This window comes from Telmatherina bonti (genome assembly GCF_933228915.1).
Source record: "Telmatherina bonti genome assembly, chromosome: 24".
In the NCBI taxonomy this organism is placed as follows: Eukaryota; Metazoa; Chordata; class Actinopteri; order Atheriniformes; family Telmatherinidae; genus Telmatherina; species Telmatherina bonti.
Window position 1 is genome coordinate 19,051,542 of NC_136633.1, and position 18,943 is coordinate 19,070,484.

Below are 18,943 nucleotides of genomic sequence, written 5' to 3' on the forward strand. Positions count from 1 at the left end.
TTGCCAGTTAAACCAGTCATGTTACTGACCTGTTGCCAGTTAAACCAGTCATGTTACTGACCTGTTGCCAGTTAAACCAGTCATGTTACTGACCTGTTGCCAGTTAAACAAGTCATGTTACTGACCTGTTGCCAGTTAAACCAGTCATGTTACTGACCTGTTGCCAGTTAAACCAGTCATGTTACTGACCTGTTGCCAGTTAAACCAGTCATGTTACTGGCCTATCTGCTGATTAACCTGATTAGTTGTCAAATCCTCCAGATGTTACTTTTCCCGCCTTGGTTGCTCCTGTTGTTTTATTTACATTTTTCACCACATCCTTCCTACTTGGTTGCAAATAATGTTTTTTTTTTTTAACTCTAAAACCCAGTAAGGACCAGACAAGGTCTTATAAAACGCCAGAGCAGAAATGAAGCAACTTTTCTCTTTTCCTTTCCTTCAGTTTTGACGTCAATATTTAAATCAAGAGGCAAAATTGTCTAAAATCACAGTCCGTTAGAGCAGAGATAAAGGTTTTCTTGGTTTAATTGCATGACAATTTAAATTTTTCTTTTGGCGTGTTTTTCCGTGACCATCAGATATCACCCCGGAGGAGCGTGCTCAGAATGTTGGCCGGGTGTTGCGGAAGGAAGCTGACGATGTGACGATGAAATGGGAGCAGCTGAAAACTAACTCAGCCAGCTGGCAGAAGAGGCTGGAACTGGCTCTGGACAGGCTGATGGAGCTCCAGGAGGCAGAAGACCTGCTGGACTCCCAGCTAAGGCAGGCAGAGATGGTGAAGGAGTCTTGGGAACCAGTGGAGGAGCTGATGGGTAACACCCTGTCCGAACACATCGAGAAAGTCAAGGTGAAACAAATTTTTTCATTAATGCACTCAAGTTGCACTTAAAGCTGCTGAAACTGAATGGAACGTTGTCTCATTTTCATCTGTAAGCAATCCGACATATAACGTGGCTGTTCGGATGCAAACAAGCTGTTAACAATGAACACAGAAGTCTTCCTGGAACCTAATGTTCTTTCAGTTTTACAAATAACAGCATAACATAACAACATAGCATTAGCATTAGCGTTAGCATGACATGACGTGATGTGACGTGACGTGACGTGACGTGACGTGACGTGACGTGTCGTGACGTGACGTGTCGTGACATAGCGTAACGTAATGTAGCATAGCATAACTGTGACAAAGCTGCCTTGTCACTGACACCCACACCCCCAACCACCTACCTGACTATGTTCCGGGTCGTCAGGCCCAGCAAATCTCTCGCAGTCCCACATAGCCGTTTTAGTTCAGTTATGCCACCTGTCAGGTAGCAGACTACTAGGGGTGCACACCTATTGGTTTTGCGACAAATACTGGGAGCAGGTTATGGGTGGGAAAACTACTTGGGTGTCATCTTCATCTGCTGGGGGGTTGGTGAAAACTGGGTTAAGAGGTTTACCTGTGTTTTATGGCTGGAGTATGCCGCAATGCGGCAAAGACGTCATCGTCCCGTGACTAACGGATTTTCAGATTAATACACCGTAGTATTATGTTTTTCTATATGTTCATCTGTGGAAATATGTATGGGGATATGTTCATGAACTTTGTTGATATGGTTTCTTTGGGTGGTCGATATATTGTTGGGAAATTTGGGGGAAAATCCCATTTATTTGTAGTAATGGGACGTTCATGGGAAAGGGCGGGGCATTGTGTTTTTAAGACGCTCATGCAGAGCGGACCAGGGCAGAGTGTGAGGAGTTAGTCGGAGAACTTGGTGTGAGTAATAAAAACGGAGTGTTGATGGTTTGCAGAGCGGGCAGCCATTATAAATACAAACTTGTAAATTGTGTAAATAGCTGGCTGGTCACTGTAAATATCACTGCACTGTGGAGATTGATGCGCACAATAAAACCCACATCAGAAAAGGAGCCACGACTTCGCCACATCATTGTACAGCGAACAGAACCCCGTCACAATAACATAACAACATACCATAGCATAACATAGCATAGCATGGCATAACATGGCATAACATAACACAACACAACAGCTTACCTTAATTTTTTATAGAAAAAAAACAAAAAACACATAAAAGTTTGTCCTCCTTTGTTCTCCCACTGTCTTATTTACATTTTACATTAAAATAAACAAAGAAGTGTTAATTTGTTAACTTTTCAAGTTCTGATTAAACAATAAAGTATTACTGTAAAAGCTAATATTTTAGCTATTAAATGTTACTCTAGAGGTACAAGCTGTAAGTACTTGAATTGCATAAAAGTTCATGAATCCTGAGTGGATATTAATTAGAATTGCTAATAGTCATTATTAACGATAAAAAATGTCATTGTGCGGTTTTTAATGTCAGCTCCTAAACTCCTGAACAGTTGCAGCTGAAGCAACTTCAGGAGTTTTATCAGCAGGTGAAAGTTAAATCTGCTTTCAACAGCTGAAAAATGGCCATGTAAACCTATATCTCAATGGAAATGACAATTCGGGATTAAACTCAATTCAAGTGACCTGTACCTTGTACTGTCGCAATGATGTCCAGCCTTCTGCCTCCCATATCTGGAACTTTATCTTCTTTCTCCTCCTTTGCTGAAGTAATACCCTCCTGTCGAGCTGGTGTTTTTAAAGTATAAAAAAAAACAAACAAAGCAAAAGTAGTTCTTATTATATTTTCCATCTTGTGGCAGAATAAATGAGAAGCAGGAAGTGGAGTTTGTTTACATCTGGTAGATGTGTGTCACGTCTGCCTCCTGTCCAATCAGAATCCTTCCTAACCCACAGATGAAAAGCGGAATGAAGTAAAGACGGATATTTCCATGTAAACCTGAAGGAGAATCCTTTTATTCTGAATTATTTCATTTGGAAGCCATTATTAAGAAAAATCCAAGGAATTGGCTGGGATGGAAAAAAAAAATTCATGCATAAAAGTTTTTTTTTCATAATTCTACATATTTAAAGGAAACTTATTTTAAAAAATTGGCATTTAAAAAAAACTTCATATTGTTATTTTCTGATATTAGGTTGCATGTTTTACATTAATAATCCCACTAAGAGCTGAACATCCATTAACGTCCACTTTCCTGATACAGGTGAAGTCTAATCATGTGACTGGAGATGATCAATCAGAGCAGATTGAGTGATTTAAAGCAGCTGCTTCTGTTCCAACATCTTTAAATCTATAAATATGTCCAAACAAGCTGTTATCATTCATTAATCTGCACCAACCTGGTGTCAGTCAGATGTTTGTTATATTACTACTTTTTTCTACCATTTTTATCTCCTGATGTGAAGCAGCTTCAGATTTGAGGAAAACAAAAATTTAACTCTTAAAACTTGACCTGAAACTTTACTTGTGTGTGTTTCAGGACTTTCAGGAAGAGATTGCTCCCATTAAAGATGACGTAACACACATGAACCAGTTGGCCTCTTCTTTTGATCCCACCGACATCCAGCTGTCGCCTAGCAACCTGGAACGCATCGAAGACCTCAACACACGCTGGAGGATGCTCCAAGTAAGCTGACACACACACACACACACACACACACACACACACACACACACACAGATGTAGTCACAGTGAAAATGAAGTCATTGTGGTATACTCTCCTGCATTAATGTCAGCCTGATGGGAAACTAACGAGCTTGTAGTTTTAAGGTGGTTCTGATGCAGTTAGCGTTCAGCAGTGAGGTCTTGTTGGGTTGTGATCAAAGGTATGATTTCAGCCAAGTCAAAGACATCACATGGTCTTGCTAGTCCTGTAGTTTGGAGATCCAGAGAAAGGTACATTTTAGGTCTGGATCTTTGTCTGAATACATCTACTGTACTGGCTCTGGTGCCACTGGTACGTTGCCTGTAGTGACCTGAGGACTGGAACTGGTCAGTAACGTAGTTTTTACGATCAAGGCTACATATCTTGTCTTAACATCTCTAAAAAGCCTCAGCCAGTAGTCTGGAGAAGATCCCAGTTACTCCCTTATCCCGGTGGGCTGTAGGACCAGAGGACCCAGCACAGGTACACAGGTCGGGCACAATGGAGTGTTACAGTGCCTGACAGCAGTACAGGAGCACGGTGGACACACATTAATGCCCTGCCTTCCTGCAATACATCTGTGAAGCAAAACGACCAGCCAAATGTGTGTTAAACCCCCGAGGGGGAGCTGGAGCAGGCACATGATTGGTTGTTGACTTTGTGCCTTCCAGCTCAGATCATCACTACTAACCCTGGGCTTGACCTTGTTCTATGGTCACCATCACTCATCATGGCTCATTTACATCATCCAGCCAACTAACAATGGGAGGCAAGAGGCAGCGGTATGCTGAGCTGTCAGCAGATGTGAAACAGCACAGCTGGAAAGGAAAGGAAAGAGTCTCCAGTATCTAGGCTACTCAGGGAGATGTGAATGAGAGGAAAAGCTTACCTCCAGGTGGCAAAGGATCTCTCCAAAACCACAGCTGGACCAGAGCTGGGCCTTAATTGGGTTGATGGTGTCTTGAGGGTGAGCTCAGGACACTCTAGAGACATGGTGGGCCATTCAGCAAGACGGTGAGGAAGGAGGGCACCCACCTGACAAACCAATAAGAAACCATCACTCAAGAGACAACCAGGTAGCAGTTAGCGTTAGCAACATCCATCCTGTTAAAGAAAGGAGAAACTCTGAAGAACTATCACAAGACCTGAGAAAATGGAGAATTGTGCGCCTGTCTAAACTGTTACCAGTACTGTTTTCACATCGTTCATCGTTGAACCAAAATATGTCTGCGAGGAGATGTGTTTTTAAATTTATTAACAAGCTGCCATCGTATTTACTCACAAGTTGTAAGGGCAAGTCCCGGTTCAATGAGCAAGTCGGAGTCGATCTGGAGGGCTGGCGAAGGAGGTGCAGTCCTGGGCAAAATGAGAATCTGTGTGCAGCATCTGGACCAGATAATTTGCATCTTTACTGGTGCAAAGGAGGCATGAGACGACCATGCTCTCATGATTACAGCTAAACTTACAAGCAGGAGTTTCAAAAATATACCCCTTAAACCTTGACTCAAGCCGAGAAACACTCCTGCTAAACGTCCCGATGAATACCGACCTCTTCTCAGGCTTTCTACCTATATCTGCCAACCAGAGTTCGGGACACATGGTTCAACTTTTCTGTAAATTCAGCCATTCTCTCTAACTTGCCCAGTACAGGCCTGCAAAAGTGCTTCTCAAACTGGGGATACTGGCTTCTCAAACTTGCCAGATACTGATGAAAATAAGCCTACATTTAACTAATAAATGAGGAATATTTTTACCAAGTCTGTCAAAAGGACCCCTATAAGGCCCGACCCATGACTAGTGGTAAGAAAAGTCTCGGTCTCAAGAATTTCACATTTTGGGGGAATATTTACTATTTTTTACCATGTTATATGTCAGAATGATTGCAGTATAAGTTTCTGCTTCCTGGTATTTGTTAAGAAGCAAAAGACCAGACTGACAATTGAGTTCAACTGGATTTTAAGCTAAATCTTTACCATGAAGGGATGCAAAATGTCTCAGAAACTCTATGGACCATATGTTCTAAAGGTTTTCAATTACTTCAATTACAGTAATCCTTCCTGCCGGCAGGTATCACAGGACTTGTCGGTAGTTGTCTGGTTGTGTGTTGCAGTTGTCGTTGAAACTCAGAATTACGAGATTTTCACCAGGAACAACGAAGCGACCTCAGAATGCTGAACTGGGAACTTGTAATTTGCTGAGGATCCTGAGATTTCATATTTTCTTTAAATTTTAGTTTAAACAGCAGTGAGTTTTTGTTATCCATAATAACGTTATGGCTTGTTTATCGGAAAATTGTGTCTATATTTGTGGTTTAGTTGTCATTTTTTGCAGAAAAGAAGAAAAAAAGCACATAATTAGCTTCCGATCACAGTGTTTTATTGCATCTTTTATGGCCAAAAACTTCTTCCAAATGTAAAACGTTTGCTTTTATAAGAACTACTGGAGAGTTTGACGCGTATATAAAAGCTGTTTCCACACTGGAACATAGCAAAGAGGCATCTGTACATAGAAAGTTAAGAGTTGACTGGATTAAGTTTTATACCTCTGGTGAAGATCTGGGCATTTTTAGGACTTTTTTAAGCCTTAAAGTGGAACTATTATGTGCATTTCAGGCTAATTTATTTTTATTTCTGAGACCAGAAGGGCTGGGATTGATAGTTATTGTCACAAATCGCTTTATGTACTTCAGGCCGACCCTCTCCGTAGGCTGTCAGATCAGCCTGCGGGCAAAACGAGTGGATTGAGACTCTTCTGCATTAAGCCCTGGCTCCCGCCACTGCACTACATCGGGAGCGCGCACCGCAACTGCTTTTGCCGTCATTGTAACATCTCATAAACACAAGGATTAGCCTAATATGAACTCAATAAAAAAAACAAAATACAATGTCATCACATAGCATACAGTCCTACATGTTGGAACCTGAATCAGACCCTGAAAACAAAGTGGAAAACAGCAACCCACAGCAACGAATGCAGCAGGATGTCTCTCTTTGGTAAACTCACCAGCCATCATTGGAAATAACTTTATCCCACGTTTTCCACCCGCCTGATGTATTTGTACATGCCCTTGTTAACCAGTAGAAGGTAACCAATCACCGAACCTCATCCCCCGGGACTTCAAAAGGATTTCGAAGTAGAAAAAACTCTCTAAAACGAAGCGTTTTTCGTCGCCATGGAAACCAAACTGAGAGTGCTGGAACTCAAACTCAAACATGCGTTTAGGTGATTAAAAAAACGGTGCCGTTCACATGTCTGATGAGGATTCACACTGTAACACTGTAGAAAGCTCAGAAAACTCGAAATACCATAACAGCACCCCTTTAAATTTAAAGTTGTGAATGTTCAACATTTTCAGACTTTCAAAGACCCCAGACAAACCCTGTTTGTTGCCGTCACACTGGACAGCTGTAACCGTTTTTTTCTGTCAGCATTTTTTATAGTTCACCATTAATTTTGACTATTGTAGTTGAACAGACAGACTGCTTGTTGTGTTTGTTACCTAAGCCGTATGTTTAGTGGGAGATGCCTTACAACTTCTCCACCTAGCGAACTAGTATCCTCCTACGCTGCATGCTAGCAGGAAAACATGCCGTATCCTGTAACACTGTTGAAAGCTTCCAATAAATTTGAAGCAGCATTGATGTTTTCCATTAACAAAACATGCTGCTCTTTTCGCCATGACTTCTTCTGCATCTATATTTTTGTTGCTCCTTTCCTTATCTGCAACCATCACGACGCTCAGGCCATGTGCTCCGTTGCGCCGACGTTAGCATCTACATGGAGCATCCAGGACAGTGAGACTTCATTTGGTTCACAGTTGATGTAATTTATTCATTTTTTATCTTTATTAATTCCCTTCTGTGATGTCAGAGTTCTTGAAAAGGATTTACTCACCAAGGGTTGTAGCTATAAGCAATAATCAGTTTTGACAGATCCCATCACACCAGTCAGTCTGTGGAAGTGTTTCTGTATGAAAACTGACATAAGGAGCAAAAAGCAGCCAATCAGGCATTGCTGATCAAAGGCATCACAAGGTGTGTTTCTGCCGTCGCCAGTGAAGCTAGCGGCGCTCAAGTTGGAAGTCTAACAGTGATCGCAACAAGAAATGACAGATGCAAGGCATTAGTGTGAATATATGCATGGAAGCTGGTGCTGTGACAGGACCAGAAGCCCAGTCTGTCTGAAGTCAGCGTCTGACCAGATGCTTGTGCGTGCGCATGCACACAAATAAACACGCAGACAGTGTCATCAGCGACCATGACATCGTGTCATTTGGGTTGCAGATAAAGGGTTGGCTGCCACATCAGGCAATCTGCCCACAAAAACAGGAGTGAGCCGTCCCTGTCCATCAGGTTCTGGACTTTTATTTGTTCCGTTATAATCAATTCAACTCTTTGGTAAATCTGTACATATAAGTTCCCAACACGTTTATCATAGATATGGAGAGGAATAAATAATAATGTGTTTAGTTGCATGGAGTTATTTGGTTTAGACACTTCTGTCAAGGCCAGTGAGCTTCATCAATGCTTCAGATAATCAGACAAAGATCTCAGCTTTTTATCCAGATGCAGCACATTAAGATGTTTCTCCTTAAAGCAATCGATTTTGCGTTATCTGTAGTCTTAAAGCCCATTTCTGCTCCGTAACGTACATAAATAGAGATGTTTGTTTCAAACGTTGTCATACATCGCTGCATTCGTGCATTCGTACATTCATACATTCGTACAGCTTTTTTGTTGCCATGGTTATTAAGTTGGTTCATCCACTAGTGGGCAATAAGTTTAGCGTTCATGTCTGCGTTTTGACACCAGTTGACGGCTGTAGTTATTACTCACACAGCCTCTCTCAAAAACACCTGCATGTCTACAGTTGTGGTCTTCAACTTCTTCTATGTCTTCTTCCGGTGTTATTTATTTGGTGGGTCTGCGTCCTCTTTTTTTTTTCTTCTCTTGTTTGTTCCTTTAGCAGGTTACATGCCAACAACACAAATCAGCACTCTCCCTACAATTTCTTGTGGCTTTGCTCTATTGTCTGTGTCAAGTAACAGATAGCTAACCCCTTGACGGTCTGTGTGTAGACAGGAGACGGATAAAACTATCTGTCCGTGTGCGTGTCTATCTTCTGCACTGAGCATAAATGCACCTTCAGGATGAAACTATATTTGTTTTTTACCCTACATTGGTAAAAGCAACGAGCTCCATCATGCAAGTAAATATTCACCTACAGTCCCCTACACAGCACTTTTCAGAGGGTTTAAAGCTGCTCTTTTGGGCTATTTCTAGTTTTCTGAGCTTTCTACAGTGTTATAGTGTTTAATACTCATCGGACATATGAGCAGCACCGTTGTTTTTATCAACTAAATGCATGTTTGAGTTTTCCAGCAGTCTCTGCATTTGGTTTCCATGGCGATAGAAACTATTTTAGATAGATTTTTTCTACTTTGAAATTTGGTAACATCCCGGGGGAGGGACTTTGTGATTGGTCATCTTCTCTAGGTAGTGCAATGAGTGTTTACGAGAAGAAAGCTACACCAATCTTCACTGCTCAGTATAACTACTCCTAGCAGTTGACCAATCAGACGCCCGCAGGCAGGACATAGGGCAGAGGTTTCTCTGTTTGCTTGTTTCTGGCAGAAGCTGATCTGAGAGGATTCAATTCAATTCAATTCAACTTTATTTGTATAGCGCCACTTCACAACAATGTTGTCACAGGGCACTTTACATACACGAATCAACATACACATCATTTTGAGCCAATTCATAAGAGCCTATAATAGAAACCAAACTAGGATAATTACAAAATAAATGAAGGGGTTTGTGAAAAATGCTTCATTATTTCTTGCCCTACTGCACTGGCAGATTAAAATAAATTAGACTGAAATGTGCATCATAGAGACACTTTAATCAAAACTATGTACTGTTTTACTGTCTCATCATCTTTAACGTAACGTATCAGATGGAGAACTGATCTCTTTCCAGCCAGTAAGATGTTGCTATGATACGTCCTAGAGATGCTGAAATGAAGGACTTTATCAACAATCACGTCTTTTAAACTTTTCATAGTTTTTACCTCTGTTGACCCAGTAACCTAACATCCAGTCAAGTTGGTCTAAACTCTGCTCCTACATGTTATCGCAGCTTGCATTGTGGGATAGGTACAGAAAAGCAAGCCAGATGAAGTGGCCATGATGTATTCTGAGTATTTGTCATGGGGGTACGAATAGGGGCCCTTCTGTGTGGAGTTTGCATGTTCTCCCTGTGTATGCGTGGGTTCTCTCCAGGTACTCCAGCTTCCTCCCACCCACAAGACATGCACGTTAGCTTTACTGCTATGGTTAATTGATCGCTTATCACATGTCACACATGTGTGACATCACACTTTGGATAAAAGCTGTAGAATAACTAGAAGAGAAACGAATCTCTGGACTAAAATGGTCTTCCTCAAGATGTTTGCTGTGTTGTGTTGTCATTCCCTAAGTTGTCACCAGTTTCCCAGCCCCAGTTTTCATCCAGTTCAACCTCACTTTCCATGGCAGGCTTCCATGGAGTACTTTAGGTCATGCGCAAGTGGAAACGTCTGTTCTGCTGCACAGTCTCTGACATCAGCCTAGCAGCCATTACCATCTGTATGTGCAACCTCCAGAAAGGATGCTGTTTTCTTCATGTATGACCATGTATCCTATCCTCCAAGCCAGGCGTGATGTCATCCTGTTGAAGAATGAGCAAACCAGACAGATAAATGATGGTTCTACTGCTACACCAGCCATATCCAGACTGCACAGAACAACCACTAGATGGCAACAGAACAACTGCAGTGTGTCATGATGGAGTGCAGCTGTTTTGTTCAGTGACTTGGTGGTTTTAAGTCATTAAGAACGGTGTGTGAAGTCATGTGTTTCTTAATGTGTCTTCAGTAAAATTTTCATTATATTTTAATCTTATTTTAAAACGAAGAAGAGAAAACATGGAAATGAAGAATCAGAGTTTATCTGTCGATAGAAGGCAAGAATTCATCATCTCAGTCAACTTTATTGTAATGCAAAGCAACTAAATCTAAGACTGGCAGCTCTCACCATAAGATATCTGAAAGGTATAAAAGGCAGTCTGTAATAAACTGGTGACCTGTCCACGGTGTACCCACCTGTCCCCCAACTGCTGGGATGGATTCCAGCTTCCCAGCTGCCCTTAATTGGACTGAATGGTTAAGAAAATGAATGAATGAATGATGGGTATCTATTAAAGTCAAATAAATTAAACCATAAAACTTCAGATAATTTATAAACACAATCATTTACAACCACTGGCTCACACTTCGGACACAATACAGGGACTTCTCGTGGCCTCTTTAAATAATACCATCAAGACTTTATAGTTGGTCCAAAGTTACCCAGATAGGATGTGCTAGACAGACAGACAGTTGGAAACCAGTTTACATGTTGCTGCATGTAAACAAGTAAATAGCAGTAAGTTTCTGCAGTCTGGCTGTGACTGTGTTGGAACCTGATCTGGTTTTGACCAGAATCTGTCCAGTACGAGGTGCTGCTTATCCAGCATATTGCTCTACAACCCGTCCTACGTCACTCCCACTCTGCGCTTCACTGGATGACTCGTTTATTTTCACACTGCGAGCGAAACCACACAGAGGTTCACTGGTCAGCCAGCCAAGGCCCTTGGTTTTCAAGTTGCAGAGTCCGGATGCATGCTGACACTCCAAACAAACTGGACCAGGGCTTATTTAAATCCGACCAAACAGGACGCATGTGAATACGTTCTAAATTTAAATTTAGATTTTATATTTAGTGGAAATTAATGAGCTAAGAGACTAATTTATCCCGTCAGGTAGCCCCCTCCCCCCCACCATCCATCCATCCATCCATAATTTTGCACATGAACAGCTGTGCTAATTTGGCACAATTATCTCATCTCCAGCTCGATAGACAGCACATTCAGATCAAAGGAGACTCGCATCCTCTCTGATTACACCCATTAAAAATGAATATAGCCTCCTACCTTCCCCTGGTTGTCCTCAGCCTGGTGTCTGCTGGTTCTCCCAGTAATACTCTTCTACAATTCACATATGACCTGCCACTTTCCAGCCATTTTCACATCATTATCACAGACTCTAAAACTCTGAAAGTTTTACCTTTCCATTGTTTTTTATTTTATTCAATCCCTGAAAGATCCAGACCAACAAAGCACCAGCATGATCCAGCTGAGGAAGAAGCTGGATAGATGCCTCTGTGTTAGCAGTCACAGGAATGTCCAGTAGCGAAAATATTTCCAGTCTGACAGATTCAGGAGAAGCAGAGTGGGTTTGGTCCAGGTTCTGGAACAGGTGACCAGATCTTTACTGTGGTAATCATGGTTGTCTGGCAAAGCTGACGAAGGCTTATGGCCGTGTTCCCCCAGAGGATGCTGGGGTGGGGGTGGGGGGGGGTTGGAATGAAGGGAGCTGTAAGCCCCTATTGCTGGTTTTTAGGTTACTGTTTGCCAAATGAAGAGCCACATGCTGTACCCGGTTTTAGGACCTCAGGCTTGCATCTCTGCATTTTGTAGATGACATGGTTCTGATGGCTTCTTCATGCACTGGGAGGATTTACAGCTACATGTGAAGCTCCTCTTAAGTCTGAGACCACAGTTCTTTGCTTGACACAGGTGAAACACTCCTTCTGGGTTGGAATGAGTCTTTGCTTATAAAGTGTGTCACTTTTTGATGGAATAGTAAAATTCATAGTGTACATTCCTGGAGCTGCCGTTGCTCATTAGTCTCCCAAGCCTGACAAAGGAATCGGGCTGGAACCTGATTTTCAATTTATAACACCCCATCACATGCCAGCAACTGGATATCAACACAAAGGCCATTTTAAACGCCCATCATCAAAGGACAAGAAGATGTTATTGAAGGAAGATAAGAGAAGAAAGAAAAGAACAGAGCAAGAGATAAGACAGGAGTCAACATGGGACTGACTTTTATATACAGAAGAGATCTCGGAGAAGAGGGAGGATGTAAGAAAGACCGAACTAGTTGTCATAACTGGTGAGCATCACTCAGCAAATCTGACAAAGGTCTATAGTGCTTATTTACGTTTTTGGGATCTTGTTCATGAGTGATGGATGGAGGGGGTAATGATGATGTTAATCCAGTCCATCGTCGTAGTCCATCTCACCTATGGTCACAAGATCTGGGTAGTGACTAAAAGTATAAGATCATTGATACATGCAGCTGGAATTAGCTTCCAGCTGGCCGTGGGCAGCCTGAGAGATCAGGTGAACACACAACCAAAGGGAGACTGGAGAAGAGCTGCTACTTGAGAGGGGGTGTTTGGGCATCTCATTAGGATGCTTCTGGTTGCTTCCTCTTGGAGGTTTCTCAGGCATTTTCCACTTGGGGGAGATCCCTGGACAGACCCAGGAATTACTGGAGGGATTATGTTTCCCTTTTGGTTTGGGAATGCCTTCGAATCCTCCAAGAGGACCTGGAGAATGTCACTGGGGAGAGGGAGGTGTGGTTCCTGATGCCTTCACAACCCCAACAAAGAAAATGGCTGGAATACAAATTCACATGTATTCACTCCATATCAAATAATCGGTCAAATATTTATTATATTTATAATATCCCATAAAATATTTTACTCTAGCAAAAACAGTCAGCTTAAATGTGGCTTGAAGGTTAAGCACCTGGTAATAAAGTGTAAACACAATTAATTTTTTTCTTGTTTAGACAACAATACAACGAACCTTTGTTACTGTAACTCCTTTAGTATTGTTTGGTAAAATCAGTTTAATGAAATATTGTAAGTTTAACAGAAATTTATTTATTTATTTCTGCCTGTCTTAGATTTCTGTGAAGGAGCATCTGAAGCAACTGACAGAGGCTTACCGGGACTTTGGTCTTGTACATGGTGAGTATAATCCAGCTTAAAGAAAAGATCAGCAGTGCACCTTTGTGTACAATTTTGTTGTTGTTGTTTGTTTCTTTTTTAAAAACAAATCTAACAAGATAGGATACGATGTGATGATATACCATACCATGCGATATGATGTGATGTGATAGCATAAAATAACATTTGAGATAATAAGATTTTATACTAAACTAGATACAATATTATGTGATGTGAGATATTGTGATATGATACGATACAGTGCGATATATCCAATGCGATATGATACGATACGATGCAATGCAATTTGATACAGTGTAATAAGATGCGATACGTTTTAGTGCATTAGGAAAGTTTGCCTTGGACTGAATTGCTGTTACTTTTATAGCCCTTTTTTCTGATCTAGTCACTGACTTCACCTGGACCGGTTGTTATTATTAGAACCAATTCCACCTTTAAATAAAACTTAACTTCTTAGGTCCTGGTTGGAGGGAAGGAGCTGAGCTATGAATTGTGGTTAGGTGGAGATTTGTGGAGCAGTAAAGGGGAAAGGACAATGTAGCAACTTCTCTGACAATTTTAAGCTAGAATTAGTAACTAATCAGCCAACTGTGGTCCAAGCAGAGGTGCCTGCTCATTCCGCTTGAGCTAACACAGCTACCTACGGATGATCTGCTGTCTTGGTTGTGCATTAGTTCAGAGAGTCCAACAGCCACTTTAAGCTGGTGACCCTCTAGATTAGACATTACCTTGGCTGGACGTTTACATGGAGAAGCCACCAGCTAACAATTTCCCAAACTGTTGACTGCTTTGGTTACTAGCTTCTTCTTGAGCTTGTTTTCTCTTCTATTTAGCATCAAACATGCTGCTACTTTGCTGGGTGAAAATACACGCATATGGCTTCCCAGTTTGCTGCATGTTGTTCTGCCTCTCAGCAACTGCCTCATTGTGAAGGCGGTGACTGGACTTTAGGAGATCGGTAGGAACACAGCACCTGTCTTTGTCTTGTGTTTACCATCCATAACATCTGCTGTGAAACTGACAGCAATCAAAAAAGACGAGATATGAGTTTTATCTGTCAGACGGCCAGCAGCTCTCTGTCCGTCTCACTGAGCAGGGTTTAGTAAAAAAGAGGAGGTAATTATTGAAGAAAGCTGTGCTTATCAGAAGCTTTTCTCTGGCGTTTTGCCATCCCTTCATGCTGTTGTAGTCTCAGGTTTGGCCCCAGAGAGCATTTTGTGTAGAGGGTGTGCCATATTGTGCATTATGCAGAGAAGATTGTGCAATCTTCTCTTTGCACACTTACCTCCAGAGGCTGCAGAGCAAGAAGCCAGAGTACGTCATCAGTTTGTTCAGCTTCTTTAAGTCAGGTCAAACTACCCCCCTCCACCACAGATTTACATCCTTACTGCAGTGCTCCTACGTGGAGTCAATGTTTTACGCTCCTATATATCGCTTTGATTTATAATTTGTGATTTAAATAAAAGACAGCGTTATCTGCAAGGTGGGAATGCAGTGATGTTTGGATGAAAAAGTGAATTCAGCAGAAGAAAGATTTTAGTAAAATAGATCCATAAAGCTCCTCTTGGCACAACATGGACCAGACCGTCATTCTGCTGCCAGGATGCTGGAAAGGACAAGTCAGAAACCAACCAACAAGCTGGGGACATGACTGTTCCACTGTGGAGAAAAAACACGACTAATGCAGATATAAGCTGAATATCCTGCGTCTCCACTTTGTGTGCACGGTGTATTTATGTATGCAAAGCCAACAAAACCAAGAGAAAATGATCATAAAACTTATCAAAACATCTATTTTTACATCTATTTATATTTTTTTTATATTTATATATTTACAGCTGAAGAAATATATTTTTTCTCTATAAATAAAATATTCTTAATTCAATTTAATTTAATGTTTTCTGCTGTTTCTTCTACAATACTTGTTACTTTAACCGTGAAAATATTTACCATATAATGTTTTTAATCAATGCTGCATACGTTTCCTGAATGCTGGATGCTGCTTTTACATGGAAACATATAAAAAGTTTATTTTTTGATGTATCACGCCTCGTTTCTTCTTTTTCTTCTTCAGGTTCTGTAGAAAGTCCCTTCGAGCAGGGAATCTCTCCAAACAACGTCCCTTATTACATCAAGTAAGTACAATTCAGTTACGGATGGATGGATGGATGGATGCAAAGATGGATAGAAAGATGGATGGATGCAAAGAGGGATAGAAAGATGGATGGATGGATGCAAAGATGGATAGAAAGATGGATGGATGGATGCAAAGATGGATTGAAGGATGGATGGTTGGGAGATGGATGGATGGATGGGATTGTTTGTATTTGCAGCGTCTCATCTTTTCTAGAAGTGATTTGGTAAAGTCCCCTCCAGTTGGCCGTTGGGGCTCCCCAGCGCTGCTTTAACCCAGTTTACTGTCTGTTGTGGTTTCATTTATCTTCAAACACGTCTCACGATACGAGGAAATGATTCTGACATCCACACTTGGCTCGATATGAGTTTGTATCATGTGTCAGACAACAGAAGTAAACCTTCAGAGTTTAGTTGTGATGCCAGAAGCTTCCAGCTCAGGATTAGTCTCCACGTCCAGAAACTCCTGCAGGAGGACAGAAACACAAGTGATTGCCTAAACTTAGATGGTGGGATCAAACAGCTGATGTCCACCTGTAAATTCCTCCTCCTCTTCCTCCATCTTTCCACTCTTTCTCTCTTCTCCACTGTGTGTTTGCAAGTCGCAGATCTCTCTCTGCCTCCCCCCTCCTCCTGTTTTAGTCTCTTCCATCTTTCCTGTCCCTTGTCCTCCCTGATGGGTTTCCAGTGTTGTCTTCACTACTTCTGAATATGGACATTCGTCCTCTGTCTGTCTCTCCCCGTCCACAGTCTCTGCTTTCTCCTTTTCTACCTGAAGCAGCTTGAAGGGGGAAGGGAGAGGCTGGTCTGAGGCTCCTCTAGCAGAGCTGCAGGAATAAAACAGGAAACAGAAGAATCATTTCAAAATAAAGCTGCTTTTGTTTGATTTTTTTCTTTTCTCCATTTCAGACTTCTTGTTTCATAGTTAAATAGAAAGAATCAGGTTTCTGTGCTCTAAACCATTTAAAAGGAAATTTGCGAGAGTTGATTTACCTTCATAAAGTTTAGATGTGTTTTATGGCGGCAGATGACATTAAAACAGCCAGCGATGTTTAGATATGTGGACATGGCTCTACTTAAACTTATTTTGTATCAGTTTGCAGTGTCGCTTCTGGATACCTGCAGCTTCTAGCAAATCACAATTCCTTCCAGAAAAGAACTGATCTTATTTATTGGTTCTGCTCCCTGAGGACTGAAACATCACAGCCGACAAACATGACCTACAGATGGGTTCGGGTTTTAGGGAAAATGCAAATCAGCAACAGCGGTTTCTGTTCCAACTAAGTAACTTTTCCTCTGAAAACGTGTGTATATTAATAGACAAAAAGTTATTAAAACATTGGTTCTTCTTTTTATTTCAACATTAAAATAAACAACATCAATATATTTACAAATAAAACCATTTGGCTACGTGAGAGTATATAAATAATGTTGCTTAAATAAGTAACGTTACATAGTTTTTCTGTCTCGCAGCGGTAAAGCCTCTTTTTATATTCTGGTGTCCACAATGCCTCCCTCATCACTGACCAGGAGCCGTTCTCAGACAGCAAAATGACAGAAACTTCACGTGAAGTTGCGAACAAACCGACACATAAACACAGGTAAAAACAAGCCGCTTGGTGGTAACAGTCACCTTGAATACAGTCATCTTAGCTAAATACTCGTCTAAACATTGCAGAATTAAGGCGTCGTGACTACAGCCGCCGTCTGAATCGGAATTTTCTGCATTTCCATAGTGTGTTGTTTGTGTTTGTACACGAGCTCTGGACTGCGTCAGTGCACGACAACTTTATGCCAGATCTCACCGACTGCCCCCAGTGTTCTTTCCACTCATCACGTGTAAAATAACTCCTCACTGAGCTGCACTTTCAGACTGTTGCAGATAAATGATGCTAAAGTGAGCATGCAGCCAGTTGATGTGATACAACGTGAAATTGTGTTCATGGGATTATTTAGTTCGTCATCATCTGCCAAACTAACCAGGAAGTTTTCTTTTCTCCCCACTGAAGTTCACTTTCATCTGCATCAGGTGTTTATTTAAAAGTCCTCCATGTAGCTGCACGTTGGGTGTAAGTTTAATTAAAGCTGGGAATGTTGTTGGCTTGATTGTGGATCGCTCGAAGATGCTGAACCTGCTCTGTAGTGCAGATACAAGCCAAGACTTCTGTCTGGGCGTGAATTAAAGCCCAAAGACTGAGAATTAATCTACAATAATGTTTGTTTTTTTTAAATTGAAAATTAAAAATTGGAATAGTTGCTGACTTTTTCCTTTATTTTAAATATTAGACTGCGGCTGAATTTGGAGTTAGGTGATTATTTTTAAAAAGAAAAGTAACATCCAGTAGTTTTATATGACAAAGATTAATCTTCATGTCCTGGAATACCTGCAGGAAGAAAAAAACAGAAGGACAAAACCCAAGAAACAGAAGAGACATGCCTGTATATTCATCATACATATAACCAGTCGCAAATGCATTATGATGGAAGAATAACACATTTACCTGCAAATAATAATGTGTTTAATTGAAATGAAATTAAGAATAAAATACAATAATAAAAAATCTGATAAAAATGTTAAAATATTTTAAAGTCAATTCAATTGAAAATAATAAATATCTCAAATTAAATAAAACTTTAAATGGGTAAAAACAAAACTAAAAATCAATAAATTCAATTTTAGTTTGAGATTTAGAAAAATGTAATAAAAGAAATTAAAGTTAACTTAGTTAAACACAAGAATAAAATAATTAAGTTAAACATAAACTGAAAATGAAAGTAAATAAAGAAAACTTACAAAACTAACATTAACCTTACATTAAAATTGAATGACATGAAATAAAACACAAGTCTAATAAAAATAGCATAAAAGGAATTAAGTTGAAAAATAACAAAGTAAAGCAGAACAAATAAAGTAAATTAAATTAGGAATAAAACTAAACCAAAATATATAAATTAAATTAAACTAACTCAAACTTAAAAGGACGGATTAAATGTTAAAATCAAACAAATAAGTTAATAAAAAAAATAAACACAGTGCCTCCAGTTACAATATCTTATTTTGAAGGAATGGTCGGAAGCGCTTCTTCCGGTATTCCTGTAGAACTGGTCCTATGTTGTAGCTCTGCAGCCCACCGCTGCTACATGCTGAGGAATACCCACCGACTGGTTTCTGAACTGCTCCCGGTAATCTGGGACGCTTCTGTCCGGCCATAGAGGGACTTTTGTGGGACCACAGACCGGGAGGTCTCCGCCGGTTTCCCCTCAAATCGCTTCCCTTCCTCCGGACTCAGAGGGCTGAGATTTGCGGCGATGCGGGAGCAGCTTCGGAAGTGAGTCCTGTGAGGCCGGGGGTGGGGGGAGGTCTGGGGGTGTTTGTGGTGGTGATAAAT

The 18,943-nt window shown here is 40.9% G+C and overlaps 1 protein-coding gene across 5 annotated transcripts in view; it reads left to right on the forward strand.

Moving 5' to 3' along the window:
• dmd (dystrophin) overlaps positions 1–18,943 on the forward strand; it is a 243,822-nt gene that overhangs the window by 194,625 nt on the left and 30,254 nt on the right. For all 5 annotated transcript variants that reach the window (XM_079264012.1, XM_079264016.1, XM_079264013.1 and 2 more), the window contains 4 exons: positions 579–847; positions 3,355–3,501; positions 13,358–13,421; positions 15,496–15,556. In XM_079264012.1, the coding sequence (XP_079120138.1) occupies positions 579–847; positions 3,355–3,501; positions 13,358–13,421; positions 15,496–15,556 (541 nt within the window). The remainder of the gene's footprint in view (positions 1–578; positions 848–3,354; positions 3,502–13,357; positions 13,422–15,495; positions 15,557–18,943) is intronic.